General features: G+C 49.2%; 14 protein-coding genes across 14 annotated transcripts; 7 read left to right on the top strand and 7 right to left on the bottom strand.

Annotated features, from left to right (window-relative positions):
* Positions 1 to 149: 149 nt before the first annotated feature.
* On the bottom strand, positions 150 to 1577 carry ASPZODRAFT_59286 (hypothetical protein; the record flags this gene model as incomplete). The annotated part of the gene is made up of 1 exon (XM_022728834.1): positions 150 to 1577. The coding sequence occupies one exon, from the start codon at positions 1575 to 1577 to the stop codon at positions 150 to 152; it is 1428 nt and encodes a 475-aa protein (XP_022584752.1).
* A 1128-nt stretch (positions 1578 to 2705) lies between these two features.
* Positions 2706 to 4037, bottom strand: ASPZODRAFT_139554 (hypothetical protein; the record flags this gene model as incomplete). The annotated part of the gene is made up of 2 exons (XM_022724566.1): positions 2706 to 3842; positions 3960 to 4037. 2 exons carry the CDS (start codon positions 4035 to 4037, stop codon positions 2706 to 2708), a joined length of 1215 nt encoding a protein of 404 aa, XP_022584751.1.
* Positions 4038 to 4207: 170 nt separating this feature from the next.
* On the top strand, positions 4208 to 4588 carry ASPZODRAFT_128867 (hypothetical protein). Its single transcript, XM_022722135.1, has one exon. The coding sequence runs from the start codon at positions 4325 to 4327 to the stop codon at positions 4499 to 4501; it is 177 nt and encodes a 58-aa protein (XP_022584750.1). The 5' UTR covers positions 4208 to 4324; the 3' UTR covers positions 4502 to 4588.
* Positions 4589 to 6375: 1787 nt separating this feature from the next.
* Positions 6376 to 8298, top strand: ASPZODRAFT_128865 (hypothetical protein). The gene is made up of 4 exons (XM_022722134.1): positions 6376 to 6476; positions 6537 to 7124; positions 7175 to 7324; positions 7386 to 8298. Exons 1-4 carry the CDS (start codon positions 6417 to 6419, stop codon positions 8127 to 8129), a joined length of 1542 nt encoding a protein of 513 aa, XP_022584749.1. The 5' UTR covers positions 6376 to 6416; the 3' UTR covers positions 8130 to 8298.
* A 262-nt stretch (positions 8299 to 8560) lies between these two features.
* Positions 8561 to 10088, top strand: ASPZODRAFT_157163 (hypothetical protein; the record flags this gene model as incomplete). Its single annotated transcript, XM_022726301.1, has 6 exons — positions 8561 to 8743; positions 8807 to 8933; positions 9008 to 9051; positions 9121 to 9220; positions 9273 to 9949; positions 9998 to 10088. The coding sequence occupies exons 1-6, from the start codon at positions 8640 to 8642 to the stop codon at positions 10086 to 10088; spliced, it is 1143 nt and encodes a 380-aa protein (XP_022584748.1). The 5' UTR covers positions 8561 to 8639.
* Positions 10089 to 11142: 1054 nt separating this feature from the next.
* Positions 11143 to 13878, top strand: ASPZODRAFT_128863 (hypothetical protein). Its single transcript, XM_022722133.1, has 6 exons — positions 11143 to 11836; positions 11913 to 12302; positions 12359 to 12512; positions 12568 to 12734; positions 12803 to 13145; positions 13209 to 13878. Exons 1-6 carry the CDS (start codon positions 11430 to 11432, stop codon positions 13401 to 13403), a joined length of 1656 nt encoding a protein of 551 aa, XP_022584747.1. The 5' UTR covers positions 11143 to 11429; the 3' UTR covers positions 13404 to 13878.
* Positions 13879 to 14699: 821 nt separating this feature from the next.
* Positions 14700 to 16830, top strand: ASPZODRAFT_128862 (hypothetical protein). Its single transcript, XM_022722132.1, has one exon. It carries the CDS (start codon positions 15102 to 15104, stop codon positions 16818 to 16820), a length of 1719 nt encoding a protein of 572 aa, XP_022584746.1. The 5' UTR covers positions 14700 to 15101; the 3' UTR covers positions 16821 to 16830.
* A 1125-nt stretch (positions 16831 to 17955) lies between these two features.
* ASPZODRAFT_49437 (hypothetical protein) lies at positions 17956 to 18515 on the top strand (the record flags this gene model as incomplete). Its single annotated transcript, XM_022728409.1, has 2 exons — positions 17956 to 18132; positions 18192 to 18515. Coding segments are annotated over 2 exons (501 nt in total), but the record flags the coding sequence as incomplete, so codon positions are not given.
* A 127-nt stretch (positions 18516 to 18642) lies between these two features.
* Positions 18643 to 20242, bottom strand: ASPZODRAFT_128859 (hypothetical protein). The gene has a single exon (XM_022722131.1). It carries the CDS (start codon positions 19801 to 19803, stop codon positions 18736 to 18738), a length of 1068 nt encoding a protein of 355 aa, XP_022584744.1. The 5' UTR covers positions 19804 to 20242; the 3' UTR covers positions 18643 to 18735.
* On the bottom strand, positions 19819 to 20258 carry ASPZODRAFT_22905 (hypothetical protein; the record flags this gene model as incomplete). The annotated part of the gene is made up of 2 exons (XM_022727909.1): positions 20135 to 20258; positions 19819 to 20082 (listed from the first exon to the last, which is right to left on the bottom strand). Coding segments are annotated over exons 1-2 (324 nt in total), but the record flags the coding sequence as incomplete, so codon positions are not given.
* Positions 20259 to 20759: 501 nt separating this feature from the next.
* On the top strand, positions 20760 to 21260 carry ASPZODRAFT_13320 (hypothetical protein; the record flags this gene model as incomplete). The annotated part of the gene is made up of 2 exons (XM_022723219.1): positions 20760 to 20844; positions 20917 to 21260. The coding sequence occupies 2 exons, from the start codon at positions 20760 to 20762 to the stop codon at positions 21258 to 21260; spliced, it is 429 nt and encodes a 142-aa protein (XP_022584742.1).
* A 42-nt stretch (positions 21261 to 21302) lies between these two features.
* ASPZODRAFT_1135432 (hypothetical protein) lies at positions 21303 to 22435 on the bottom strand. Its single transcript, XM_022721064.1, has 2 exons — positions 22127 to 22435; positions 21303 to 22070 (listed from the first exon to the last, which is right to left on the bottom strand). Exons 1-2 carry the CDS (start codon positions 22155 to 22157, stop codon positions 21346 to 21348), a joined length of 756 nt encoding a protein of 251 aa, XP_022584741.1. The 5' UTR covers positions 22158 to 22435; the 3' UTR covers positions 21303 to 21345.
* Positions 22436 to 25931: 3496 nt separating this feature from the next.
* On the bottom strand, positions 25932 to 26768 carry ASPZODRAFT_149606 (hypothetical protein; the record flags this gene model as incomplete). Its single annotated transcript, XM_022725500.1, has 2 exons — positions 25932 to 26533; positions 26582 to 26768. The coding sequence occupies 2 exons, from the start codon at positions 26766 to 26768 to the stop codon at positions 25932 to 25934; spliced, it is 789 nt and encodes a 262-aa protein (XP_022584740.1).
* Positions 26769 to 26915: 147 nt separating this feature from the next.
* On the bottom strand, positions 26916 to 27437 carry ASPZODRAFT_59439 (hypothetical protein; the record flags this gene model as incomplete). The annotated part of the gene is made up of 1 exon (XM_022728849.1): positions 26916 to 27437. One exon carries the CDS (start codon positions 27435 to 27437, stop codon positions 26916 to 26918), a length of 522 nt encoding a protein of 173 aa, XP_022584739.1.
* Between the last annotated feature and the right edge of the window lie 72 nt (positions 27438 to 27509).

The raw sequence follows: 27509 nt of genomic DNA, 5'->3' as shown, positions 1-27509 counted from the left end.
GTGAATGAGGCTATTTAATGGCGGTGCGAGGAAAGAACAAGTTGAGCCTGAGGCATATATCCCAAATAGGAAATAGGGCAAGGTACTAGGGCTTTGATCGTCACACTTCTTCTCTATCAGCGAGTCTTAATTTGGATGTTTACACAGTGCTATGCTTCGTTTCCCTTCTCTCGCTCATTCTTCATCGTTTCCAACCGGTTCAATAACTGCTTGGTATCTGCAATCTCACAGTCGATCTCCTTGACCGAGGCCATGCGATATTTCAGCTTCAGTATTGCGGCAGAGATGAGCAACAATCCAATGGCTAAAAGGGGCGACCACTGTCCGATCTGCTGCGGACTCTCTTGGTTGGGTCCGTCATGGTGGATGTAATACTCGATCCAGATGACAAAGGCAATAACGGTAAACGGACTGACCACGACGCTGAAGATGAGGCAGATGAGAATGAAGATATCAATCGCTAACCGCAGCCACAGCTTTAGAGACTGGATGCTGACAGCTCTCTGGATTCGTCCCCTGAGGCCTTTCTTCGTCCGGGCTTTCGCCTCGTCTGTGACTCCCTCCGTCGACTCACCCGCCAGAGCGGATCGAAAGTCACATTTGAGCCCTGTCCATATCTGCTTTCTCTTCTTCCAGACAATCCAGACTCGCGACGAGGGAATCCTGGAGCGACGAGAAGGCACAAACTCGACCAACAAAAGCACAAAGTTCAAGATGACACAAAGCACCACTAGGGCATAAACATACGGCTTGAAATCCTCCACTCGACCCCAGAACAAGTGGCGATGGACACCCCCATCGTCTCCCGTGGCGGCGACGGCGACCATGGTCGTCTGCTGGCGCAGGATCTGACTCGTGTTGAAGCAAGGGTAAAAGCAGAGATCGCCCAGCTCCTCCCACCGCGATCGGTTCTCAAACACCCCCCAAACACTCTCGTTCCAGCTGTCAGACCTCCGGAAAGACGCCACCCACCCACCGTTATACTCTGTTCCGTCGGGTGGGAAATCCGGATAACAGAACATATACTGGCGCGGCGTGCGGCTCAGCGTAGGCCAGTACACGAGCGCGCACACCGACCCCGCCAGCATAAGCGCATTCCACAGCGAGAAAAGCAGGTACCGCGCATTCTGCTGCCGGAGAACACGCGACCAGCACTGCAGCGGGAGAAAAACGAGATACCCCGTCACCACGATGGCTAGTACGGCGTCGGCATCTAGCTCCAATGCCGCGGGCGTTACCTGCACCTCATCTGTGTCGGTGACTAGCGCAGGGAATAGATCTGCAGCAGCAGCGGCTGTTGCATCTAATGTTGTATTAGAGGGGATGTTCGGTATGCTCACAAGTCCTGCTGGAACGGAGGGTTTTCCCCGACGGCTCGCGATGAGTATGAATGCCTGGAAGGCAGCTGTGCCCGCATATGTCGCTGCCGTGCCGAGGAAGACGTCCGCCAACCAACCCGTCCAGCGTGTGGCGCAGCTGGCGAGGAGGAGGGCATAAAAAAGGTATCGTGGACAAGTATCATAGATGGTGCTGATCGGGTACGCGCAGATAGCCTCTTGGGCGACAAAAAGCGCCATTCTCTGATTCTATCTAGGATCTTCTCCAAACTTGCCTTCCCTAGATTTGGGTTTTCACTGTCTGTTGTGAAGTTTAGCGATCGATATAAAGTTTGAGAATCGGAGAGGAGATGATGAACGCATCATCGGCCCACATGAGCTTAATACCATGGCTCCATTATTGGTAGGATGGTCTCGGATATTCTTTGAATTAATGCTTTAATTATAAAGATGCCTGGTTATGAATCTGAATCCAACGGCATCACCGGGAATATAGTCCAAGCCTATTAATAGTTTTACGAATTACAAATTAAAAATTACATCTACGAATTGAATCTACGAATTATCTACATATTTACAGGGAAGTTATTTTGTTTGAAAAAAGAGTTGTATTGATGATTCTATGATCTATGTATGCAGCTTTCGACACATCTATCGGCTACAGTGGTTAGTAAGAAAAGCAGTAAAAAATAAGTCAATGAGCAAAGGTAGAAGAGGTAAGAGGAGGTGTCTTCTGCTTTGTGAAGCACACTGTCAGCATTCTAGGCACTTTTGCCGTAGAAGGGGGTTTTGGTGAGCTATTAGACTCCATTCATTCTTGTGAGGTTTTGAACCTCGGTTTAGAAAGCCAAAGAGTTGACTTCTAGTGGTTATCTCCCGGTTTTAGTAGGTCAAAAGGAGATTTTGATAGAAACTCTTGTTTAGTTCAGAGTTTTCAGTTTTTTAGATGATAGTTGTTCGAGATGTCAGGTTCGGAGGTTGAGAGGTTTAGAAGAGGTCGAGGTTCAGACGAGTTCCTGAGTACTAGAGTTTGAATAGTTCTAGACTACTTTTCAGTACGAATCGAGGAGATACTAGACCACTCAGCCCTAAGAATCGTCCAGCAAATCTTAGGGCTCTATAAGGTCATTCATCCTGCGACAGGAGTCGTTTTGCCAACCGGCCCCTGCTGTCATCGCATCGAGCGTACACAGCAGGGCCCGTCTGGTTTGAGTCTTGTTTTAGAGGGTTTAATAATTTTCTCTCTTTTTTTGCCTTTTCTAGTTTTTCCCTTTTTTTGTATTTTTCCCGGTCTTGACAAGAGATCCGGTCTATGAGAAGTTAGCAAGATTCAGAATAATTAAGGGGGGGGAGGGAGAAGAGGAGGACTTACTTGTTGATGGCAGCGAGATTACGACCGCCCCACGTAGTCACCCAGAAGGTCAGCCCGGCATAGAGCTTCACCAGACTATGGAAGTAGGCGAAGACAAAGTAGCCAGGGAGCATGACCAGATCCTGGGGCTCACGTAGAAAGTACGGGGTGAGCTTGACCATCTTCGAAGAAAAGATCCAGAGAACCAGGCCAGCGACTGTCTTGATGCTTGCCAGCCGGCTGGTTGCAAGCGTGTACACTAGGGCGCCATCATAGAAGAGGGCGAAGTTGACAAACGAGGTCAAGTAAACAGCGTACACGCACCAGGGCTGGCGAGTCCAAACGGTACCGTCCGTGAAGAGGCTAGCCGAGTTGCTGCGCCAGGTCGTGCGCACCCAGCGCAGACACTGTGACAGGAACTTCGGGTACGTCCCAAGGGTCGTCTCGATCAGCGCGTCCTTGCAGTATTGAATCTTGACCTCCCAGCCGTGGCGGACCATCCAGCGGGTGATGAAGTTATCATCGTCCGCGTTTAAGGGTCCAAAGAGACCAAAGAAGAACCGTTCGTTCGTGAACCCGGCGATGAAATCAGGGTCCTGCAGGATGACCGTGCGAAGCACAGACGTCCGGCCGGACACGACAAAGACACCTCCATCGATCGCGTTGGTTGCGCGGATCTCAAAGTTGTGACGTTCCAAGTACAGAGCACCAATCATGTTCCAAAAGGATCGCATGTTGACGCCCCGGTCAGTACGACGCACCCGCTTGTTCGTGCCCACCACGCCGACGCCGGGGTTTTCGAACGGGGCGAGGACAGTGGGCAGGAACCGAGCGGAGGGCCAGAAGACATGGTCATCTAGCAGCACCGTGATTGGGGTTCGCACAAGAGGGAGACCGTGCGCGACCTGAACGCGCTTGTTAGCGACGTTGGTGGCCGTGACGGTGATCACAGTCGACGGGAAGCGCTCCATGAAGGGAGCCACAATCTGACGCGTGAGAGAGGTTAGGGCCTCTCCCACAGTCACGATGATGATCTCGCCTGGCTTGTTGACAAGACAGGACATGATGCATTCCACGAAATCGGGGTTCTTCGGGTCCACGGTTGGGAGTATGACCGTACAATCACGAGGGCGATAGGACGGGCTGGAGAGAACCTGGGCGGGACGGTAGAAAGTCCAGAAGGAAACAACGTGGACAATCAGCCGGAGATACCTAAAGACGAATAAGCAATAGAACAGAAGAGACATGGGGTCGGACAGGAGAATACTTACCAATTGCTCCATACAGAGCAGTGGGCCAGCCACCACTCCTAGGATCAACATTGCCAGTGCGACAATGAAACGAGACATTGCTGATCAACAGCAATGGAGTTCTAGAAAATTTAAAAAAAAGCTTAGCTTGGCGAAAGCGGAGAGAAAGTTATTGGTTGTGCTGGTGAGGAATAAGAAGGATGGAGAAACGACTTCAAACACAAAAAGTTGAAGATATTTATACCTTTCCATTTGGGACACAAGAAGCTCTGATAACAGGCAACTGAGACATTAAACAAAGAAACATCTGAAACAGTTGCAAGGATGAGGTTATAAACAATGCCATTGTAACAAAGAAAGCTGGGGAAGTCTGGAGGTGAACAAGGATGACCCCTATTCAGAGAACAAAGAACCATTATTTTCCATCTGAAGAATGCGTTTTCCAGCCTATCAGACTGTTCATTCAGCCTAGATCTAGGCAGTCAATGTCTCAGATTCTTTGTTCTGCTGAATGTTGCTTCTTTGTTCCTGTCTTGCCAGTCACGGAACTTGCCGAGAGCTGAGACAGAGCTGAAGAAAGCAGAGGCTGTGGGGGATAGACACTGCAATCGGGATTTCCAATAGACTAAATGAGAGATAGATGATGCTGGAGAGAGGAATAAGCCAGAGATAGGATGATGTCGAAGATGCTGTGTCGTTGAAGATTATGAGGTTAGAATAAAGTATTGCGCTAGACGTTTATAGATCAGATACACTGCTGAGTAAGGAGACTTACCAAGGAAGGATATTTATAGAGAGGCAACTTGTCTATTCTCTTCTACTAATTATCTAAGAAGCTTTTGAATTGTAGATAGCTACTAGAGGCTGCGACCAATTCGTGTCTCAAGCCCTTGGTCAATTCTTCCGTGGTGACCACATTAAGCTGAATCATGTCTTTTAGATCCAGGTTTTGCTGTTTAATGCTTTAGGGTGTTAATCTATCTCTACTTAATCTTTTATTATTTTTTTATGACTAAAAGTTACCTCATCTACTTCCTCTTTCTTACTTTTATGCACCTTTAACTCCTGTCAGCATCTTTTAATAGTATACTTATATAAGATATTATAGACCTCTTACGCGTCTAAATGTCCTTTAATAAGATACCTTAGAGTCATGATAGTGTAGATAGTGAGGAAGAGCCAGATAATATTCTAGATCAGGGTGGAGGTACTCTAGGCTTCACAGGTTACTAGAGAGTAAAGAAGATAGTTAAGGGTCATCTCCCTTATAGGCGGATATAGGGCAATTATATTAGTGATATTCTAGATATTTATCTCTCTTAGTTAGTATGATATATTATATTAAGGAGAAGCAAAATGAATCTAGTACTTATATTTAATTATAATAAGGAGAAATGCTGCAGCAATAATAAGTATTAATAAATTAAAAACCTATTTAACCTATAAGTAGCATAAGCTTGCGGAATATCTTTATATTCTAAATATATTTATTTAGATCTTCTGTGGACTGTGTAAATAAGCCTCATTAGTGTAGTTTACTGAATTTATTATAGGTAGCTTACTCATATTTATTAAAATTAATAGATATCACCTTGTAATGTGATGCTGGTATATCACTACTGTCTTATTTAAGTTAAATAGAATGCAGGAGGAGAGTGTGCGCCTGATCATTAAACATGCTAGGAAGATATGACTGTAGAGAGACCTGGTAGAGCTCAGCAAGAAAAGAGCGGAAGCAGAGAAGATGATCGACAAGATTCTTTCTTCCTACAAACACTTCCACCAATGCTAATACACCAGTCTGTCGAGTGGCGGAAGGGTAGGAAGAGATAGGTGATGGATGTTGAAGCTATCTAAGATACATAAAGCGAGGGGGGCATTTATAGTAGGTACAGTCTTAGCTTCTATTCACAGTTGGACCTCCAGGCTACCAACATGATATAGTGAATAGCCATAATATATTCTAGCTACTAGTTGATTCTTATCTAATTCTATAGAGTTGATTCTTATGCTAATTCCTAAGTTCTGCGTTAATTCCTGGTTGGATTTGTGGAATTTAGAAGAGTGTAAGGCTCTAATAGATGCCTTAATTCAATGCCTAGACTATGTTGTAGTAGATGGCAGGGGATTTCCTCTATGGAGAGGGTGTCGCCGTATCAACAACGGCTTCTTTTATCATCCAAATGTTCAATCTTCAGAGTATCCCGGTGTAGAACTTCTCGAAAGGGTTACTCGAGCATATTTTCCGCCCGGTTTGGATAGGGGATTAATTAGCACTCGATTTTATCAGCAATTCTAGATCCTAGAATAGTACGAAGGTAATATCAAACTGGAGGATGTTAAAAGTCGAGGGCGAGAAATCAGAAACATAAATTGATCACGTGTTCCGTCAGCCGAAGGCAACAACCTCATCTCACCCTCCTTCAAACAACAATCCACCACAATAAAATCTCGTCACATCTTCGGGAAAGGGAAAATATGGTGAATACAGGGCATCCGAGTCGGGGTTGTGACACTTGCCGAAAACGTCGTGTCAAGGTGAGACCGCAATTGCCTGTTTTCTGAGAAAGACGACTCCGTGAGCTGAAACCAAGGAAGTGCGATCTCCGGCGGCCAGGATGTGAGCGATGTGAAAAGCTGGGCAGGCCTTGCTCTGGATACCGCGATCTAGATCAACCAGACCTGATTGTGCGTGTTATGACACCGGCTTCATTCCGTCCAGCGAGCTGGACGAGGACCAAACCGACCGACGAGACCAAATCAAGGAGAAAATCCGACCTGGAGAAATTCAAAGGAGACAGAAAACATGATAACAACTCTTCGATTCTATTTGAAAAAGACCCTTTACTCATCCGCCAGGCGCCAGAATCGTGGGAAACTCATGTCATGCCCCTCATCATGAGCCAACTGATGGCCCAAGTCCCTGGAACCACCCGCATATACGGACCGTTGGCTTGCTTCCCCACTCTCTTGAAGGCTGCAGATTCTCGATCATCGCTGTATTTGGCCAGCTATGCAGTCGGCTATGCGTACTTGGCAAACAGAACACGCTTATCAGACCTCGTCCTGTCTCATCGGGGGGCGTACGGCAAGGCTCTCAACGCGTTGAGTCTTGCCATACATCAGCCAGAGACTCAAAAGGACGACTCGACCTTATTGACCGTCTGGCTATTGTCTCTGTATGAGGTATGCTTGCTTTTTCTTGCTATCGGTATATATCGACGCTCATGCTCTAGCTCATCCTGGGCACTCCGGAGTCGGAAGAAGGCCCCTTGAATTGGAATACGCATGGAAAAGCACTGGCCGGGTTGCTGCGCACCAGAGGTCGCGAACAGTTCAGGTCACGAAAGGGTTGCCAACTCTTTCTCCTGGCCTACCATACCATTGTAGGTTTTCCTCTGCCTATCTCCTCAGCGTCATTTCTCTAACGGTGAAATTCCGGTCTAGCAAATCCAGTGTTTCCAAACAAATAAACCGCCGCCTACAGAGGCCATTGACTGGTTTAAGTATTTTGACGACTGGGAAACCCCCAGTAGCCGCGTCATGGCTCCCTTGCTTTCTTTTTCCGACGACGCGCTGCGTATTTCCTGGCGTGCCTGGTCCCGTGTTCAACACCAAGGGTCACCAGACAGGATACTTGCCGAGTTAAGAGAAATAGTCCAGGCACTCCGTGATCTTGAAAGATCCATGGAGTATCATTTTGGCTATAAGATTGTCTGTCCATTATGGGAAATGACTGCTAATACCACCCTAAAGGGTCAGCGGTTGACCTTTATGCAGCTTCACCTTTGCAACCACATAGATGCTTCTTTGCTGCGAGTTTACCATAATGTCTACCACCTTTTGCTCTATGCTGTCAAATTTGCTAGCCCGTCGATCGATGAGTACAAGGAAATTGCTTCGCTCCAAGAAGACAATATATCGATGACGCGGGCCAGGGCTAGTAGAGTGTTGGCGACTTTACCTGACTTGCTACCCGAGAAGGAGAAGCGTCGAGATGACACGGTGGAAGTCAATCTCGCAGACATCACCAGGCTGATCTGGCCGGTACGCATTGTTGCCTCATCGCCTGTCGTCCAGGAGAGACAGAAGACTATGGCTAAAGATGCATTACGGCGCATGGGGCATGAAATGGGGATTATGCAGGCCGTTGGAACCTATTTTCCGTCGACTAATGCTAAACCATTTTGATCTGGGTTCATCCAGACGAGCAATTGGCAGAGATCACCACAAACCCCGTTTCTCACTACATTCCCCTGCCATTTATAGACACTTAGAAGGCAGTTTTGGCCTGATTTGATGGTTTTCTATAGAGAATAAGGTCAACACTACAGTTCTATTAATAATAACATTATTTCATGACTTCATTGTTTGTCATTTGCCACATCCATTTTCTGTTCAACAAAATACACACCCGAAGAGAACATTCGAAGCTTCCCCAAGGAAAAGAAGATAGTTTAGTTTCATCATCAAAACTATATTTATACATCACCGCCACAGACATCATTGTCGCTACTCGCCACATTTTTAGTCATTAGTGGCTTCGCATATCAATTCCATCCAGTAGCATCATTTAGATCTGACACAATAACAAGTTTAACTAAATATGTAGAAGTTCTTTTCCACAGTTATATACAGCATGCTGTGCCGCCAGTTCATTATTGAAAGACAAAACACGGACGTTTTTATTCACATATCCATATGGCGTACTTTTCATCCACACACATCCTCGGTTCAAAGTTCGACATGCTTGATCGATATACCGACCTCTCGCCTATTGGGATGGGAGCGTTCGGGGTTGTCTGGTATGTATACTATGCGATATGTTCCTCCAGAAAGCTATAAAGGAAAACTGACGGTAACCCCAGTTCGGCCAAAGACTTTGATAAAGAGGAGGTGGCAATCAAGAAGGTCGTGCAGCCCTTCTCCTCTGCTGAGATGACGAAGCGGACGTATCGCGAGTTGAAGCTGTTGACGCTCTTGGTGCATGAGAATGTGAAAACACCCTTTCTTTCCCAGAATTCGATTTATCCATAGCAGAGAAAATAAGCTTATATACTATTATATAGGTAATATCCTTGCAAAATGTGTTCATCTCACCTGCTGAAGATTTGTATGTTCCCTCTGGCTATAGCATTAATTAACCTACCTACCTGATATACACATATTGACTTTGTTCTAGGTATCTGGTCACTGATTTCATGGATACAGATCTCCAGCAGTTGCTGGGAAAGGCATGCTTAGAGCCACAACATACAGGGTACTTCTTCTACCAGATTATAGTATGTCATACCTTTGCTTTTCTGATTCAATTCTTGATACTAATGGCTTCAGAGAGGGCTCAAGTATATCCATTCGGCTGGCGTCATTCATCGGGATCTCAAGCCGAGCAATATCCTGATCAATGCCCAGTGTGACGTGAAACTCTGCGACTTTGGTCTTGCCTGCCAGAATCGGGACCATATGACGGGTTACGTCGCAACGAGATACTACCGATCCCCCGAGGTGATGCTCACTTGGGGACGGTACAGTACCGCCATGGATATCTGGAGCGCCGGGTGTATTCTGGCGGAGATGCTGACAGGACGGGTTTTGTTTCCAGGAAGGAATCATATCCATCAGTTCTCCGTGATTACCGAGTTACTGGGAATGCCGCCAAAGTATATTTTGAAGAACGCGAGCAGGAAGGTACCTTGCAATCTCTCCGAAAAAAAAAAAATCAGAAGTGCCAGACAGACTTACAAAGTGCAGACATGCGCATTTATCGAAATGCTTGCCGTCCGTCCACGACAGTCATTCACAACACTACCCATCACGGATCCGTTGGTGATCGACTTATTAGGCCAGATCCTAGTATATTCGAGCGAGAGTCGGCTTTCGGCTGCCGAGATTCTGCAGCACCCGTATCTGGCGCCGTATCACGACCAGACTGACGAGCCCGAGGCAAAAAAGCAGGTCTCATTGTCGTCATTTGATGTTCCATTGCCGATCGAGGCCTGGAGGGCAATTTTGTAAGTTCCGTGACAGGGGAGTTGATATTGCCTTATGCTGACCATCAGATATTCGGAGATCTTTGACTATTTGCGAGAGCCAGAGGATATCCATTGTGGTCACCCAGTGGCTGTCGCGGTCAAAGAGATCACTGTATAGCGCAAACATAAGTTGAGTTTATGTTTTATGGAGATTGGTTGTAGGTGAACAGTCCTGTTGAATTGCTTAATGCATCTGATACATCCGCATCGAAATGAGCAGGACATTTGTGTTGTCGATCCTATTAGACTGGATAGTATCCTGTCCCGGAATTCCGTCAAAAACTTATATCGGATCGATCAATTCATCTGAACCTCCCTTGGCCATCAACTCCTATATCCATCATCTTTTTGATGGTTAGAACAGCTGGTTGATGATAAAAGATCGGCTGTGTCTGGAGAAAGAAACAAAAGTGAATTGGCAAGTGGAAGGGATAGAGAAGAGCAAAAGAGGCAAACTCATGTGACCTGCTGGCTTCCAGAGAATCCAGACTCCTCCTCCTCTCCTCCTCAACATTGTCTATCTGTCTATTTCTTCTTCCTCCCCTTGGTTAAGGTGAGGTTAGACTTGATTCCTAGCAATATACTACTATATCATTTCTTTTAATAAATTTATATTAACTTGAGTGACTGTGTACCATCAGCTGAAACCCTGTCATGAACATGTTACTAATATTCTAATAGAAGTGGATTGATTCCTGCCTGATTTATCTGATAATCTGTTAGAAATAGGGGTCATGTGAGCCGGACCTAGTTACCCAATTCGGAGTAGCTCGTGAACGAACAGCGCTAACAGCATCTGACTAAGCGGGATGGCCCAAAACAAGAAATGAGAGCGACAGCGTCTTTCCCCCACAACAGAAACCGGAGAGACTCTGGCATCCACGATTCGAAGGAGAAATACGGCTGTAGCAATGCTTGACCTGCAGATCATGCTCTGATGACGAAGAATGATGATCCTCCTCCACCAACAAACAGTGCCGGGGTCCGCGGCGACTCTCGCTAACGAGCTCGGGTAGGTCGGGATGCTCGCTAGCCACTACGATCTCTTCTTCCGGACCGAGGGCTCCGTTCGCGACCTCGATCTTCTTTGGCTGGCCTGGATTACGGTATACGACTCCGCAGAGAAGCCCCTCCTTTCACCGGTCTGTGTCTCCAGCGCTAGCTGGGGGTATGGGGGGGGGGGGGGGGGGGGGGGGGGGGAAAGGGAGCGGGCGGGTCGCAGGAATGACAGTCGGAGCCTTGTTAAGTCCGAGGCCACGATCTCTTTTTTATCTCGAAAAATCCCCTCAGAACGGGACTCTCCGGTTTTCTCTGCTTCGAGAACCCGGTCAGAACACTTACGGTCGGTCCCTGGTTGCTGCCGACGGTGTGCACCGGCTTGGTCTTGCACTTGGACGTCGCTCTGCCTATCTAGCACATCGGCTTTGGGGTCGGGTTCCACCCAACCACTGCGACCGCCATGACGTCGGACACCACGTTCTCCGCATCGCCGCCAAGCGCTGCTGCGCTGAAAGAGATAGAGGAGGTTGCAGACGCTCAGAAGTCGCCATCCTCCGCTTCTTCACTCACAGAGTCGTCGGGCTCGAGCGATATTATCGAGCCCGTATCGGAATCCACGCTCGAGATCACCAAGACCGAAGTGAGCGAGAAAATTGTTGCTGTTGCTGTCGATGAGAGACCAGAGACTCCCCCTCCGCCCTTCTCGGCCTTCTCCAAGAACCAGAAATGGACCATCGCGGGACTCTGCTCGCTGGCCGCCATTTTCGGGCCCATCTCGAGTAACATCTATGTGCCGGCCATTCCGCAGATTGTCAAGGACTTTCACAAAACTACCCAAACCATTGATCTCACATTGACCGTCTACCTGTGAGCCTTTTCTCTTCACATTATCGCACCTCTTCGTAGACATTAATTGTTTCATTCCGTTTGCTGACCACGGCAGTGTTTTCCAAGCCGTGTCCCCCTCCTTCCTCTCCAACCTGTCCGACTTCCTTGGCCGGCGTCCGGTCATTATGGCTTGCATGGCTCTCTATATAATTGCCTGTATTGGCATCGCCCTGACTCCAACGTCAGACTTCTGGCTGTTGATGGTTTTCCGCGCGCTGCAGGCCTGTGGCGGATCGCCTGCCATTGCTACCGGTGCGGGAGCAATGGGAGACATTGCCACGCCCGCTGAGAGAGGAAAATACGTTGGGCTCTTCCAAGGCGTCGCGATGGTGGGACCGGCGTTCGGTCCCACCATTGGTGGTATCCTAGTGCAGTACCTGAGCTGGCGGTATATCTTCTGGTTGTTGTCAGCGTGGTGTGGAGCGAACCTGATCTGTATCTTCTTGTGAGTTGGATTTTCTGCCCTTCTCCGGTCTCAGCAACACGACTCATCCAAAGTAGCCTGATTCCTGAAACCCTGCGTTCAATTGTGGGCAACGGCTCGATCCCTCCGCCTGCTCTGAACTGCCGCCCAACAGACTGGTGGAGACGGATGAAGGCTAAAAGGACAGAGGATGTCGAGACACAAAATGTCCAAAGGCCGGAGAAAAAGCCCGTGTGTGATTCTCTAGTCATTCTTCTTTCTTTCTCATATGCTAATGTTCATGCAGTACAAACCTTGGGCAAGCTTCAATATGCTGCTTTTTCCCGAAATCCTCATCGTCCTCGCGTTCAGCAGCTGCTCCTTCGCTTGCATGTTTGCCTCTCTTACCGTTCTGTCGTCCGTCCTCGCCGATGACTATGGACTCAACAACGTTCAGATTGGTCTTTGCTACCTGTACGTGGTTTCCCCTGTGCTATATAAAAGCGGATCGTATCAGTTCGCTAAATTTATGCCTCTATTAGACCGCAAGGCATCGGGTGTATGGTGATTGGTGTCCTGGGCGGCCGGTTTCAAGACTGGTACTTCCAGCGCGAGAAGAAGAGGCTCAACTTCCACCCGAAACACCCTCGCGACTTGGAGGGATTCCCCATCGAACGGGTCCGGTTCGCCACGGTCCCGTATTACCTGCCATTCTGGGCCGCGGCCTGCATTGGATATGGATTCATGTTGGAGAAGCGGGTCAACCTCGCAGGCCCATTGGTTCTCAGCTTTTTCATTGGAGCGGGCACGCAATTCAGCTCTCAGACCTCCCAATTGATCCTCGTGGACATGTTTCCGAGCAATGCAGGCGCCTCGTCGGCATCTGTGAGTCAAGGCCTCATTCTTTTTAAGTGTCTTTCCCCTTCTTGGCTAACTTGCCCCTCTTAGTCCAACCTCGTCCGTTGCACCTTTAGTGCTATCATGACCGCATGCGTCACTCCGATGCTCAACGCGATCGGTCTGGGCTGCACCTTCATTATCTTTGTTTCCTTAACTATAGCCGCCTGTCCATTCCTGCTTATCCTGGCCGCCAAGGGACCAGGATGGAGGAAGAAGAGGGCCAAGAAATGGGATCACAAATAGATTTGAGTTGGAATAGAATTTTTTTTTTTGGTTGTTTATTTATTTTTTGTTTTCTCTTTTGATGAGGAGTCCAAGTCGGGCAGACCTACTTCAACTTCCGCCATGTCTAATTCCAAAAGATACCAATTGATATACGAGATGAGTCATTTTGAGCTTGGAAGCTCACCATAAGACCCCCTGGTCAATGGCTCCCACTGGGAGAGTCACTCGTGCGCGAGCCATGGATGGGGAAATACAATACAACGATAATCCAAACTCGGAGGAAAAACCCTACATGCACGGCGCCAAGCTATACCCACTAGCCGTGTGCTTATTCCTCGACACGCAAAGAATCCGATCTCTCGCTAAAGGAGGAGATGCAGTAGATTGAGATGGCGGGCGCGCTCTGTCCCTGATCTGCATGATTGTCTGTCTCCTGTTGGCTCTGCAGTGCGGGGGGAGCACGTACCCATAGCACAACAGCCGCGTATGGGGGGGGGGGGGGGGGGGGGCTTACTGCGTTTCAGCCTGTTGCTGCTCGTCTTCCTCTCTCTCCAGGCCCGTCGCGGCGACCTGGACACCCTGCCGCTCTATATTATGATGAGAAACCGCACAGTGCTGGCCTGCGCGCTGTTTAGTGTCTTCTTCGCCATGGCCCTCTACACACACCTGTACTACCTGCCCTTTCTGCTTCCAAGCGCTCAAGGGCACCAGCTTTTGAGGAGTTCAGCGTCCGCATAATCATATATTCTAGCCAGCATGGCCGTCTCGTTGATCGTCGACGGCAGCTCCATCACAGCGTCCGGCTTCCACGCCCCCTTCACCTGGGAAAGGAGCATCCTTTTCACCCTAGGCGCAGGTCTGCTCCAGACACTAGCCGTACACATGAAGGATCTCCGGGGAGCAGAAGATCGGAGTGGTATGGTTACTCTTCATATTTATAATCTGCCTTTGCTTAGGTATATACCAGGTGAAGGTTTAAGAATGTGTTGGTGCTTTATATATATCACTGCTCAACAATCAGCATATGACTATTACCTATAGAGTACATAGTACTTTTGCTTTAATGAATGCTCTAACTACCGGTAGAAGACATTTCCCTTAGTCCGCCAAGGATCAATTGTCTTTGTTAAACTCATGCGTGCCACGCGTCAAACCCCTCGTTTAGTATTTAGCGTAGAGTCTATTGTTTCTGCAGAAGTACTGAATAGGTATGAGGTACTTACAGTTCCTACCGTATATATCTTGTCTATGGTCCAAGTATACAGTTTAATCATCAATAATTGGTCTTATACTTGATTTTCAGTATAATAATCAGTCTATTGCTATTTTATGGTATGCTATATAACAGCTTCATTTTTACTCCCACAAACGCCCCACAACCCCAGCTTCCCTTACCCCGGCTGTGGGGATAGAGTTTCTACTTTAATTAAAACTGTATTCATTAAGGGTCAACAAAGGGTCTACAAGGGTCAATAAGGGTCCAGGCGTCCTGGCCCCGTGATCCAAACCGGGGTCAGAGGAAATTGTGGTGGAAATTTGTGGTGGGAATTGTGGTGGGAGGCATTGTGGAAATGTTTGTGGGAGAGGTATCCAGGCCCTCCTCGAGTATAAATACCAAGGCACGAGTGGGAAAGATGACCCTCTCTTGCTTCCCCATCAACAGGGCCATCTTCTCTTCTCCCCTTCCTGTTTTTCTCCGATTCTATTGTCTCCAGCATGCGGGCCTTGATCGTGAGCACCCTCGTGGCTGTGGCGCAGGCCGTGGCCAGCCTCGACGAGGTATGCACAACTGCCTATGCCCAGTCCATCCTTCCCGAAGATGGCATCATTACGGGCATCACCTTTGACGCGTCGTCTGTGGTCGCGAGCGCGACGACCAACTACTCGTCTGCCAGTAGTGATTTCTTCCCGGCGGCCAACTTCGACTTCTGCGCCATCCAGTTCGCGTACTCCCATGCCGGCCTAGATGATACCGTCCTCCTTGAATTCTGGCTGCCTAGCCCGGTCAACTTCCAGAACAGATATCTGTCCACCGGCGGTGGTGGCATGGCCATCAACTCTGGCAACGACTCGCTGCCCGGCGGTGTGCAGTACGGCGCCGTCTCGGGCATCACGGACGGTGGCTTCGGCAGCTTTGACAATGAGTTCGACAGCGTGTTTCTTCTCGCCAATGGCACCGTCAACTGGCCGTCCGTGTTCATGTTCGGGTACCAGGCTCACCATGAGATGACCGTGATCGGTAAACAGCTCACTCGTAACTTTTATGGTATGGCCGACTCCACCAAGCTGTATGCCTACTACCAGGCCTGTTCCGAGGGTGGACGCGAGGGCTGGAGCCAGATCCAGCGGTACGACGAGTGGGACGGTGCTGTCGTTGGAGCGCCTGCATTCCGTTTTGCCTTCCAGCAGGTCGCCCACCTCTGGTCTGCGGCCGTTGAGAAGCAAGTCGGGTATGCGCCCCCGCCGTGCGAGCTGACCAAGATCCTAAACCTGACCATCGCGGCCTGCGATCCCCTCGACGGCCGGACGGACGGTGTGGTCTCCCGCACGGATCTCTGCAAGCTGCACTTTGACCTCAAGACCACCATCGGCGAGGAGTACTCGTGTGCTGCCTCGAGCGGTGGGATGGGCAGCTCCGCCGCACCTGCACAGACTGGCAAGGTCTCAGCCAAGGCCGTGGAGATCGCCGAGGCGATCCTCAACGGACCCAAGAACTCCAAGGGCCAGCAGATGTATTTCTCCTACCAGCCGTCTGCGACATGGTCTGACGCCCAGACGACCTACAACTCAGACACGGGTGAGTGGGAGGTTGAGGCCAGCGGGATCGGCGCCGAGTGGGTGACGCGGTTCCTCAACCTGCTCAACTCCTCGTCGCTTTCCATGGATGACGTCAGCTACGATGCCATGCAGACTTGGATCATGGAGGGCTGGCAGATGTACGAGGACACGCTGCAGACCACCTGGCCGGACCTGTCTACTTTCCACGGCGCTGGTGGCAAGGTCCTGCACATCCACGGCGAGTCTGACTACAGTGTGCCCACGGCCTCCTCGGTGCGCTACTGGGACTCGGTGCGCTCCGTCATGTATCCTGATCTCTCGTTCACCAAGAGCGCCGACGCTCTGAACGACTGGTACCGGCTCTTCCTTGTGCCGGGAGCTGGTCACTGCTCCCCCTCGAGCGACCAGCTGAACGGACCTTTCCCGCAGACGACGCTCAAGACGCTGATCGAATGGGTGGAGAACGGCGTGTTTCCGACACAGTTGAATGCTACTGTCCTGCAGGGTGACAATGAGGGAGAGGAGCAGACGCTGTGTGCTTGGCCTCTCCGACCCCTCTGGACCAAGAAGGGAACCGTCATGGAGTGCGTTTATGACCAGACTTCCCTGGATACCTGGTCGTACGATCTGGATGCGTTTGATCTCCCTGTGTACTGATCATCGGATTCTACGGGAGAACTTGGGTGAATCTTGTGTACATACAGTAGTCGCCTTGGGTACTACTTACTCTGATCCTCTGTAAATATTATTGCCATTATCTCCAAGTTTTTGCTCCCAGCACTGGTAAATGCTCTGAACAAGGCTCAAGTAATGACCCAGACGCTTTGCAATTGCTGTAGAATTCCTCGTGTTGATTAGAATTTGCCTCGATAAATAATTGAGAGGCGAAAAAGAACGTCTTGGAGAGAAAGAGAGACGGTCGAAAGTGAATTTCCGCTTTTCTTCCAGCGTCACATGACCCTCTCCAGCTTCCCTAGGCAGACACTCGACAGTAACTGTTACTCCTCCTAAATATTGCTACTTGACTTGACTCCCTCGAGCAAATGGGCCTGATCTAATGCCAGTTTCGATGGCCTCCCACAGCCTCCAACAGAATAACTCCTGACGAGGATATGGAAGCAAAAACCAAGGATTAGTCTCTCTGGTCTAGGACTACAGTCGGAAGATCTCCTTACGACCTTGCTGCTATCTATTCCGCTAAGAATTCTAACGGTAAGGACATGAAATAATTTGAAAGCAGATCATGTAGCTAATTGCAAATAGAGTTCTCGTTCTTGCTCAAAAGCTTCTGCCTGGAGAGGGACTCATCGGCAATTCTCGCCAATCCGTTTCAGCGTCAAAACTAGCCCAGGGACCATCTCCACAATAATCCCCTGACTTTAACCACTCAGGGAAGTCGATCCCCCGATTACTGCCCTTTGAAGTGGTTGACCCTGGTAATCACCTCCTAATTTAGCTACAGCATCCACTTGGGAGTTTCCCGTTCAGAGTACAAATGATGACATGATCCCCAGTGAGGGATTCTCTCCGAGACAACCCCAATTTTGTTCTTGACGATATACCACGAGAGTGGCAGTGACGCCAAGCAGTATTGAGGCTTGTCATACATCATGACTTTCAATTGATGATATAAATTCGGATTCTTCTTCTTCCAAATCACCATCCAGACAACTCAACTACAATTCCAACTACTCTACAAACCACTACCAATAAGACAATCGTTGCCAACATGAAGACATTCTTTGCCACTTTCCTTCTCCCCCTCCTGGCTGCTGCTACCACAGCCCCCAATTCCACCTCCACCTTCACGGTGACGGCCGTTCGTTCTGGATCCGAGATCCAATACCTCACCATGACGGCTGCCGACTCGGCCTTCTGGCTCGGCGGCGTGACCTCCTCCTACTGTCCTGAAACAGTCACCGACTGTCCTGCTGGAAACCAGACCGTTCTGGTTGACGGAGTGGCTCTGGTAAGAAAAGTTTCCCTTCACATCTTTTGGATTCACACTAATCAAATATCTTTCTTTAGGATGTTGAAGTCCCTGGCGGACAGCAGATTTACGTCAACCCCCTCGGTGCCCTCAGCTACACCGTCCCTCACTCGGCTTATATCCCTGCCAACTCCTCGGTCGGGCCCTTTGTCTATACCCCCGGCGCCGGATGGGGCCACTACACCTTCACGGGCTGGGGCGCGTCCGGGTTCATGGCCTGTCCTACCTTGGATAACAAGTGGCAGGTGTTTGCTGCCGTGCAGAACGCGACAGTCCCCTCGGGCAATGTGGATGATTGCCTTGGCTTTGATGCCCTTGCGAACGTTTACGACGGTGACGTTGCGGCGTGGGAGTACATCTAAAAATCACACAGTTGAACCCTACACACTCTCTCGATGTTTCGATTTCATTTGAAATTCTCGCATAGCGGTGATTTAGTACCTGAAGAATAATAAACCATGCAGTTATTGTCATGGTGAGGCGATAATAGTTACAGTCTTCAAATTGAATAAGGAGTTATCCTCAGATATTTAATACTATGCATTCATTAGACGTTAACATGGACCTGCCATGACACATGCCCTATATCACGAGAGGGAGACCGATAAGTCCATAATCGGTCCGCCAGCTCTGCAGCATTTTCTCTGCACTTCCCTTCTGCACGAGATCAGTACTATATCGAACAACGGTGGCTAGTGGAAATGCCATCCTCACGAGTCCACAGCCATCGCCGAAGCTGGCGACCGCAGCCGCTGCGCCGAGGATGACGTCACAGTGAGCTGTGAGCAGGAAGTCACTGTTTTCAATCCGGACAAGGACAAGTATGCAGGCTAGGCTGTACATTGTTACGGCTGTTGCCTCGTCGGAGTTGGTAGGGGAGTAGTTGATTGGTAATGGGACCTGTACTTCAGGTTGATCGTGGACTTGAACCAGTGAAAGTTGGGAGACAAGTTTCTGCCGAACAAAACAGAGTTCTTGCATGATTAGGGACGCAGCTCCGAGTTGCTCAGAGGAAGGAGTATCGGAATTTGAGTCTAGCGTGTTGGGGGGATGTGGACGAGAAAGAAGACGGGGATAGTGTAGGAGAAGAATGGTGAGATCGTCTGAGGCCAGCTTCCGTTGGTTTGTGTATGGTATTGTTGTCCATTCCTGGGATGCGAAAAAGGTAGACGTCCATCTGGTGAGGGAAAAGAAGAGCATATGCAGCCTCACGCTCTGGAACATCTGATGCCAATACCCTTCTCGACAACGGTGCGGTCCCACCATGACCAACAAGGTGGATGCGGCCTTGATGTGCTCAAAATGAGCGACGGGGGTAGTCGGGGCATGGATCTCATAGTAGCTCAGGATAAGCAGGCTGCCGACATCTTCTGGGACTAACTCGGCAACAGTATTCGCATCGGCGAGTCTACGACGAATATGCCACAGGGCCTGATCATACAGCCGGTAGGACTCGACCGTTGCCCCTCGATTACCGACAGTGGTTCCGTATAACGCCAGCGAGCCCGCGAGAATACATGCCCGCCAGTCGGGCCGCTTCTGGCGCATCATCTGGGGGCATAGATGCATCCAGGAGAAGCTCCGCAGCTGGTTAACGGCGTATCTGGAAAAGTACGAGATGAAATCCGAGACCATTTGTCCCTCCAGCATAGCGTGAGGACTGACAAGGGACTGGGGGTTGGAAACTGTGCAAACCGTACCGCATCTTGAAGGATATGCATGAGGGGATGATGGAAGTGAAAGGCGGCAATCAGCATTGTGTGTTGATTCATGTCGTCGTTGAGGTCGAAGCACGGGGACAGCCTCCAGCCGGTGATATTTGAGCGGATTATGGGGTTCGGCATGCAAGAATATGTTCCCCGCCAACGCACCAGGACATGTACGGCCAGCCTTGACGCACTGGGAGCATTCCGGCCTCCGTTCGTCGCACTAAGATGCTGGTTAGACCGTGATTCCAGGCCTGGTGGACTCTTACTAGTACCTTGATAGAGCGCCGCCGGCACGTCTGGCAGCCTTTACTCAGCCCTGGCAGTCGCACCATCCGTAGAGAAACGCAAAACCCCGCGTTGACTGTCGAGACACTGCCTGCAGGTTCTCAATAGCGTTGACGAGGGAACAGATTCCCCCCTCGTGATGATCGACAAGAGCATTTGGGGGCCGTGGCCTGTTTGCATTGTTTGTTTCCTCTGCTGCGCGGGGCTTAGCCAAATCAGGGTAGACCAGAGTATATCAACTCGAAATGAAAGATCTCACCACGAAGACGGCGGAATTGGATTGATATTCTTATTCTGTTTTATCTATTTTTTATATTTCCCCAGCTGACAGTTATTCTTCCCAAACAGATTAATAATATCTGTCAGATGTGGGCTTACACTTCATTACAGTATTGTGGACACTTCGGAAAGCTAGCCGGAAATGGATTAGTCCATGTCATATGCCAGGATCAGCTCTTATCGACGACGGGGGCTTTGGGCAGCTTCTTCGATTCAACCAACTCTCTTGACAGTATAAGAAGGGCGAGATGTCCCCTCAAATGCCATGGTTTGGATATTCAGAACCGTGGCTTCAATATAGGATACCCATACTCCATCATTTACCCCTGAACAATGGCCCTCTCTAGGATTATCCTCTGCGGCAGGTCGACGCAGATTGGCAGTGTGGTTGTTGCTGGTCTGAAGCCAGAAGTCGAGGGTAAGGCAACCATGGATGAATTGCTCTATAATGAGACGCCCACCCAGCTAACACAATTTATAATCTACCCAGTGATTCATTTCGTCATGTCAGCGGAAGCAGGAAAGGCCGAGATTCCCGCCATCCTTCGCGGGGAGTCCGTCTCCCCCACCAACGAGTACGGCACCCACGATTACTCTAAAACCCCTGACGCTGTGGTCTTGGGTGGTGGATACGATGAGCAAGACATCAGTACCATGCGGGCTGCCTGTCAGGGAGTCAAGAACAACATTCCTTGGCTAAGACCGGACATGACGAAGCCTACTCCTCCCTTGGGACCTGAGTATGGGAAGGCGATGGTCCAGCGAGTGAAGGTCGCCTTGGCGGAATTAAGGGAAAAGGAGACGCCTTCAGAGGATGGTATAGAGTGGTTTTAATGGGTATTATTTTGATCCCATGTCATTCTATCTAGTATCATTCCTGTACATATCATTTATCATATCCAAATTGGCAATCTACAGACTAAACAGCTTCCCAATCCATAGCATCCACAATAAAGTCCCAACCAGCCCCCTCTGGATCAGATGTGGTCTGTGAAATGGTTTCAACGTCCAGCATTTCTACCTGCGAAACGTGCTGCTGAGCGAGGTGGTAGCCCTCCTCCAGCGCGGCGAAGACACTAGTAAAGATGCCATTGAAATCATAGCTCTCCAACGGAGCACGTCCCTTGATGCGATACGGTCTGCTCCGTTGGAATCCGTCTGTCTGGCTCTGGCGGCTTTGTTCGTCTTCAGGCGAGTCTGCCGTCTTCCACCGATTGCGCAGCTCCTTGGCCCTTCTCAGCTGCTCCTGCACCTCCTCCGTGCCTAGCACAGAGTACAGTGGACAAGACGGGGTATCCAGTGCTTCAAGCACGTTGGCGTGATACCTGTGTGAGCTGAGAAGCGGCCGGTCCCCATTCAGAGCCAAGTGGGACGCGGCAAAGCGTGAAGAGACGACGATGTCGAACACACCGAGAAGATGCACAATCGCTCGCTCCAGCAGGGCGTAGTATTCATGGAAGTCTAGCTTGAACATGATCTCCGCGTTGGCCAACTCCTCGCTGTGCAATGATGACTGGCTACGAAGGGTTGCCAACCGGTAAGATTCAGCCAGGAAGGGTAATTTCCATTTCAGTCGGGCCATGATCTTCTTGAAACGGGACAGTTCTGCATGTGACGCACTTGATGGCGTAGTTTCTGCTGGTACTGGTATTCTCGACGAGGATGATGCTGTTGTTGGTTGTGGTGGTGATAGTAGTGACCCTGGAGCCAGCCCGTCTTTGGAGAAACCATGCTGGTTTGTTGCTGTGTAATTTTTGTTGCCTGGGCCGATGACCTGGGCTCCGCGAGGTGCCCATCGCGAGGCCCCAAGGCCGGACATGATGGTCGTTCACACCACGAGCAGGGGATTGTGATGAAGAAAACTGAAGAGAACCTGAAGCGATCAAAAACAAAGAGGAGGGAATTTGCCTAAATTGGCTTTCTGCATGGATTCACCGCTCTAAGGCACCAAGGCCAGTATTTTATATGAAGCCCTAATGAATGTAGATATAGAACCATGGAAGACGTGCTAAGGTTATATTATTTAGAGAATAGATTAGTATTGAATATCTCTAGCTAAAATAATACAATAAGACAGCTGTTGTACTATATTTAGGTCTATTATGTGCCCTAGAGAGAATAATCCATTGAATTTGATACATTGAAACCGGAGAACCCAATGCCTTCATGGTGAGGTTTTCTCTTGTCCCGCAGTCCTCCAAAGCCAACCACCTCAGAGCAAAATACAGCCACTAAGTGGCATTTGGATATCCCTTCTTTCGAAGCCAGAGCTAGCCGCTCACCTTGCTCGGTGCTTGAGGATGTGTATTCCCCCAGATTACAGGGTATACAACCACACCCCTGCTCTGTCGTAAGGAAGCAAGCAAGTAGTGCCTGATATGGCTCAGGATCTTCTCTTGTAAGCTCAAGCTACAGTGCACAGCGAGGTTTGCAGGGATTTTGGATAACGAGGATGACAGAGCCTCCGCAACTGGTAGTTTGCCATGATATGAGACCGTCTTTCTTGATTTGGGCGTTACGAATGTGCAAGGACGGCCACGTCTCCACTGGAACCACAGCAATAGAATGGATCTCGTGCCATTTGATAAAAGCAGGGTTGAGACTCATTCGGTGTTGCAATGACGATTTCCTATGGCTTCACGCCCTGGCCTTGCAGAAATCAAACCACCAAGGGATTGACCGACAAGATCTAGGTCGTAGACCCGGCCAGTGTGCACGGCGACCAAATGTTCTTGCTGGTATTCTGTCGCGGAGGTGTACTTGCGAGCACCCTTTTTTCGGTAGTCTACTGTGATACTGTTGGTCTTTCTTATATAGACCTTGAAGCTGTGCCAGGAAGTTTTGACCACTACTTAGGCTTTGTTAGAGGAGGTAGTCCAGTGGAGGGAAGGAAATATTGGTGTCGTCTTACCTATGTTCCTACAGACCAGCGGTTTAGCATGCTCAGCTCGTTGGTTGAAATAGTGATTGAATGTGTCGTAGTGGCTGATACGACTGCCCGTGTGTGCGATGACAGCGTACATCCTAACCACCTTGTCTTAGTCGACCCAGCTGTTGATAAGTCCTGTCGCTATGATCCATGTAATCGGGGTCGCCGTCCCAATAGAGCTCCACGACTATCTATAGAGCAACACCGTGGCTTTGACACCCTGGCTTCCCGTTTGTGGCCGAGAGATTCATGGAAGAAACATACCACACTCGTCCATCAGTCGGGTTTGGACTCGAGTTCGCCAAAAATCGCGGCTCAGTGTCAAGTTCACGAGCACGCAATACCGAGGTAGCGGCAGGGTGCCGGCTACCGGATTGACACCATGTTCTGTCGTTATTGATGTGAGCGAAAGCATTTGGTGAAAAGGATCATGACGTCGTCCATGTCAGAGAGATTGAGGCGATTCCTGACAAGCCAGCAACCGGACATCATCTCAGCGCGATTTCTCTCTAACCACGCTGCGATTCCGGACAATATTGCTTCTCCATCCTTGATAACCTGTCGAACTCCGTCATAGAAAGCGCCGCCACGAACACTGAGGGCAAACATAAAAGAGGATTGACAAAGAGGAAAGAATAAACCCAACCACCATGCAAGGGCTCTAGCCAGCAGCGCAGCAAACGAAAACAAAATGCTCCTCCATCTTCCGTGGGATCCGTTGATAAGATCGCGTTATTGATCCTCTTCTGCACCGTGTATAGAGGACTGGGAGGGAAGGGGGATGAGGTGGAGGAAACAGGCTAAGAGGTTGTAGAAAGGGTAACAGAAGACAGACTTGTCAAAGGAAAAAGGCAACACGGCCTTCTGCAGGAGATTTCCAACACCTTGGGAGACACGATATTCGACCGGATGGCCGAGTTGGAGGCAACGTGAAACAGCACCGGAAACAGGTCTTCAGTCGAACCCCAGGGCAGCTTTTTGTTTTTGCTTGCAGGGATTGAACCATTTGGCAACTTCTCCAGCGCAGATTTGAATCAAAGACACGGCTGCCGTTGCATCAAAGTTGAAACATACTGCAATTCAGATGTTTTATTGCTGTTGCACACATTGCTAGTCTCCCCTTTCACCCCATTCCAAAGGGTTCACATCGAGAGAAGATGTAGCAGAAGCTAGCAGAAGCAGCTACACCTGAGATATTATCATGGCTCCGGCTTCATTTCCATTGTGCCTTCGGATAGATAGGATATCAAAATACTGCGAGCATATTCTTCAGAGGCTTTCTCAGTGGTGAAAATCAGAGCACCGTTGATATAGCGTCAAAGTAATGCGAGGGTCAACCGGGCAGCAATCAAGTCGGAGAATTGCAGCAGGTGCCCTCGCAATGAGACAGGAGGAATATGAGGATTGAGACAAATGAAATGCCACCAGAGCAAAAGCATCGACAATGGGTCTCATCGAGAGAAAGACAAAGGACTTCTTCCCGTGACAGCAAGGTCATACAGTGGAAGAGACTCTTAAATAGAGGAAGAAAGGTCTTCGATGCAGGCATATTCCTCGGATTATCTTGAACTTGACTCGGAGTCCTTCTGCGGAGCATTCATCTTGATGTCTTCACCAGTTGATACTGGTCATATATTTGTTTGATGCTCGACGTCAAGCCTCTCGTGCGTGTAGTCCGATTTCTTGTCTGCCGTTTGGGCAATATCTCGGAGTTCTTCAGTGAGGCGAGTATGAACCAGGCGTTTCTTCGACAGTCATCCAAGGCAACCCTGACACCGTTCCTGTTCCCAATCCACAGGTTTCCTGCTGCTGCTTGGCTCAAGAACCAAGGAGATTCTTCCTCCGCCTGCAGGTTCTTGCCAGACAGCGGATATCCTTGGATGAGATTCACAGGAAATCTAGATCGATCGGAGATGTGTTCTCTGTTCCATACAGCCAGAGAGTGAGTTCTAATCCAGAATTTGTTAGCAGGGTAGAAAAAAGGGGTAGATTGTCTTACCTCTGCCATGACTTCTATCTGAGTCCATACCAGGATTTTCTTTCATTCTGAACCCGTACCAAAGATACTGCTATCAAGCCAGATATTTAGTATGCAAATGATATAGTTCATGTTGATAATTCTTACCACAGGAAGTCTGAGCTCTAGGCAACACATGTAGCTTGCATACAATGTAGCTGTCGAAAGGAAAAGGGAGAGAAGAGAAGAAGGTCTTACTATTAGCTAATAGTGAGGATAGGGATTCAGGATAGGGATTCCTTACAAGCAGGAAGTTGACAATAAAAGTATAGTAAGGTATAAAGAGAAGTCTTAGAAGAAAAGGCTGTATAGAATAGAATATCTTATTCTTTCTGTCGATGGTGTAGATGAAGAAAAAGAAAGGGAGGAGAGAGAGAAGCAATGACTTTATACTAATAATTTAGGCCACTATATTTATGCCTATACTATTAACTATTTGACAGTTACTACAGTAGATAGTAATAGTTAATCTAATTATAATAGTATAGTTAATATATATAGTGAATAGTTATTATGAATGTGAATATAATATGGTTGTGAATATAATCTGAGTGAATGATCAAGGCAAAACCTCTTCCCCCCTCCAATCCCAACATTTCCCCCCATCCCCAACCCCCAAACGATCAACAACCTCAACCAACCGCCTGGCCGCCTCATCAGCATCCAGCATCTCCCTTCCCCCCCAATACTCCCTGGTGAAGTCTGTTCTGACCGTGCCCGGATGCAGAGCCACCGCCATTGCGCGATCGCCCGACCTCGTCTTGAGATACAGATCCAACGTCTTGGCCAACTGGAAGACCGCCGCCTTGCTCGCTCGATAGGAGTACCATCCTCCCAGCCTGTTGTCGGAGATGGATCCCACCCGGGCGGCCATCATGCTATACACTGCGTGTGGAGAGGACAGGGCAACTACCCCTTTCTGAATGGTGTGAGGGGCGAACGGTTCTGCTCCCTTTGTCGGCAAGAGGGGTGTTAAATGCTTGAGAAGAAGCAACGGACCGAGTGTATTGACGGTGAACGTCTCCAGGGCGGCGGCGGAATCGATCTGGGACGGGGATTTTTCCACATGCAGTATCCCCGGCAGGGTGAAGGCGAGCCGGAGATGCTCTTCTGGGAAGCGCTTTCGGAGATGGGTTGCCAGGGCGGAAATAGACGATTCATCTGACGGTTAATATAAATATGGAAGTATGATAATAGTAGATCTCATACCCTTCATGTCAACTTGAACAACAGACAGTCGTTCAGAATCAATCCCCCGGTTGAGTCGCTCGCGTGTCTCGGCGAGGTTCTTCCTTGCTGTCGCCACGACAGGGAGTTTGGTATGTTGGAGGAGATGGCGAGCAAGGGAGAAGCCAATGCCTCGGGAGGCCGGACAGACAAGACAGTAGCCTGCCATGATATAACTAGTATGTATTGAGTAGTGTAGGTAGTAGATACCAAGAATATGTAGAAAGTACCTACGTAAAGGTAACGATGTACAGGTATTCTCTGATGACGTCATACATTCATTACTTGTGATGTATCCATTTTTTTACAATTAATACTAGTATCCATTAAACGACTGCAGATACACCATCTTGTTCAAAGGCACCTTATTGATCTTGAGAATGGCATACGCGTTGCCGATATGGAAAAAGTATTCCGGCAGCATATACCCCGCCAGATACTTGCCCGCCGGCGCCGTCACCTCCTTGCCTTCAAAGGGGAAGCTGATCTCGTCGGCGGTATCCTTCTTGAACGCCGTCGGGTCGTCTGTCGCCTTCTTGATGGCTGCAATGGCCTCTTCCACAAAGGCCTGTAGGCCCTCGAAATCACTGAACGAGTCGTCCACTACCACAGGGCTCGTCTCCGTCAGTACCGAGACAGCCGTTGTGGCAATCCGCACCGCTCCCTTGATCTGGTGGTACAGTGGTTTCGGGTCTGTGGGCGAGTGTGTGGCATTGTAAATGTCTGCCAGGGGGATGTTGTTTGTCGTAGCGTAGTCGGCGGCCCGGCTGAGGATCACAGAGATTGTCTGCAGGCCGGAGAGCAGGAGGGGGGTGCTGTAGGAGTCGGTGGCGAGCATTTCGAATTCCCAGTTTAATAAATGATCTAAATCAATGCTTTGATGAGTTTGCAGTCATACAACTTGTGTCTC

This window comes from Penicilliopsis zonata (genome assembly GCF_001890105.1).
Source record: "Penicilliopsis zonata CBS 506.65 unplaced genomic scaffold ASPZOscaffold_2, whole genome shotgun sequence".
In the NCBI taxonomy this organism is placed as follows: domain Eukaryota; kingdom Fungi; phylum Ascomycota; class Eurotiomycetes; order Eurotiales; family Aspergillaceae; genus Penicilliopsis; species Penicilliopsis zonata.
The sequence above is the reverse complement of the archived record's forward strand: the minus strand, read 5'-3'. Positions and strand labels throughout refer to the sequence as shown.

What these genes read in the sequence shown, in the direction of transcription:
- ASPZODRAFT_128867 (XM_022722135.1), top strand. Translation starts at nt 4,325, where the DNA reads ATGACCCCTATTCAGAGAACAAAGAACCATTATTTTCCATCTGAAGAA.
- ASPZODRAFT_128865 (XM_022722134.1), top strand. Translation starts at nt 6,417, where the DNA reads ATGGTGAATACAGGGCATCCGAGTCGGGGTTGTGACACTTGCCGAAAA. An exon ending in GCCGAAAACGTCGTGTCAAG is followed by an intron (nt 6,477 to 6,536) that starts GTGAGACCGCAA and finishes AAACCAAGGAAG; the next exon opens with TGCGATCTCCGGCGGCCAGG. An exon ending in GGCTATTGTCTCTGTATGAG is followed by an intron (nt 7,125 to 7,174) that starts GTATGCTTGCTT and finishes CTCATGCTCTAG; the next exon opens with CTCATCCTGGGCACTCCGGA.
- ASPZODRAFT_128863 (XM_022722133.1), top strand. Translation starts at nt 11,430, where the DNA reads ATGACGTCGGACACCACGTTCTCCGCATCGCCGCCAAGCGCTGCTGCG. An exon ending in CTCACATTGACCGTCTACCT is followed by an intron (nt 11,837 to 11,912) that starts GTGAGCCTTTTC and finishes TGACCACGGCAG; the next exon opens with TGTTTTCCAAGCCGTGTCCC. An exon ending in AACCTGATCTGTATCTTCTT is followed by an intron (nt 12,303 to 12,358) that starts GTGAGTTGGATT and finishes CATCCAAAGTAG; the next exon opens with CCTGATTCCTGAAACCCTGC.
- ASPZODRAFT_128862 (XM_022722132.1), top strand. Translation starts at nt 15,102, where the DNA reads ATGCGGGCCTTGATCGTGAGCACCCTCGTGGCTGTGGCGCAGGCCGTG.
- ASPZODRAFT_128859 (XM_022722131.1), bottom strand. Translation starts at nt 19,803, where the DNA reads ATGCTGGAGGGACAAATGGTCTCGGATTTCATCTCGTACTTTTCCAGA.
- ASPZODRAFT_1135432 (XM_022721064.1), bottom strand. Translation starts at nt 22,157, where the DNA reads ATGGTTTCTCCAAAGACGGGCTGGCTCCAGG. An exon ending in AAAGACGGGCTGGCTCCAGG is followed by an intron (nt 22,071 to 22,126) that starts GTCACTACTATC and finishes CGAGAATACCAG; the next exon opens with TACCAGCAGAAACTACGCCA.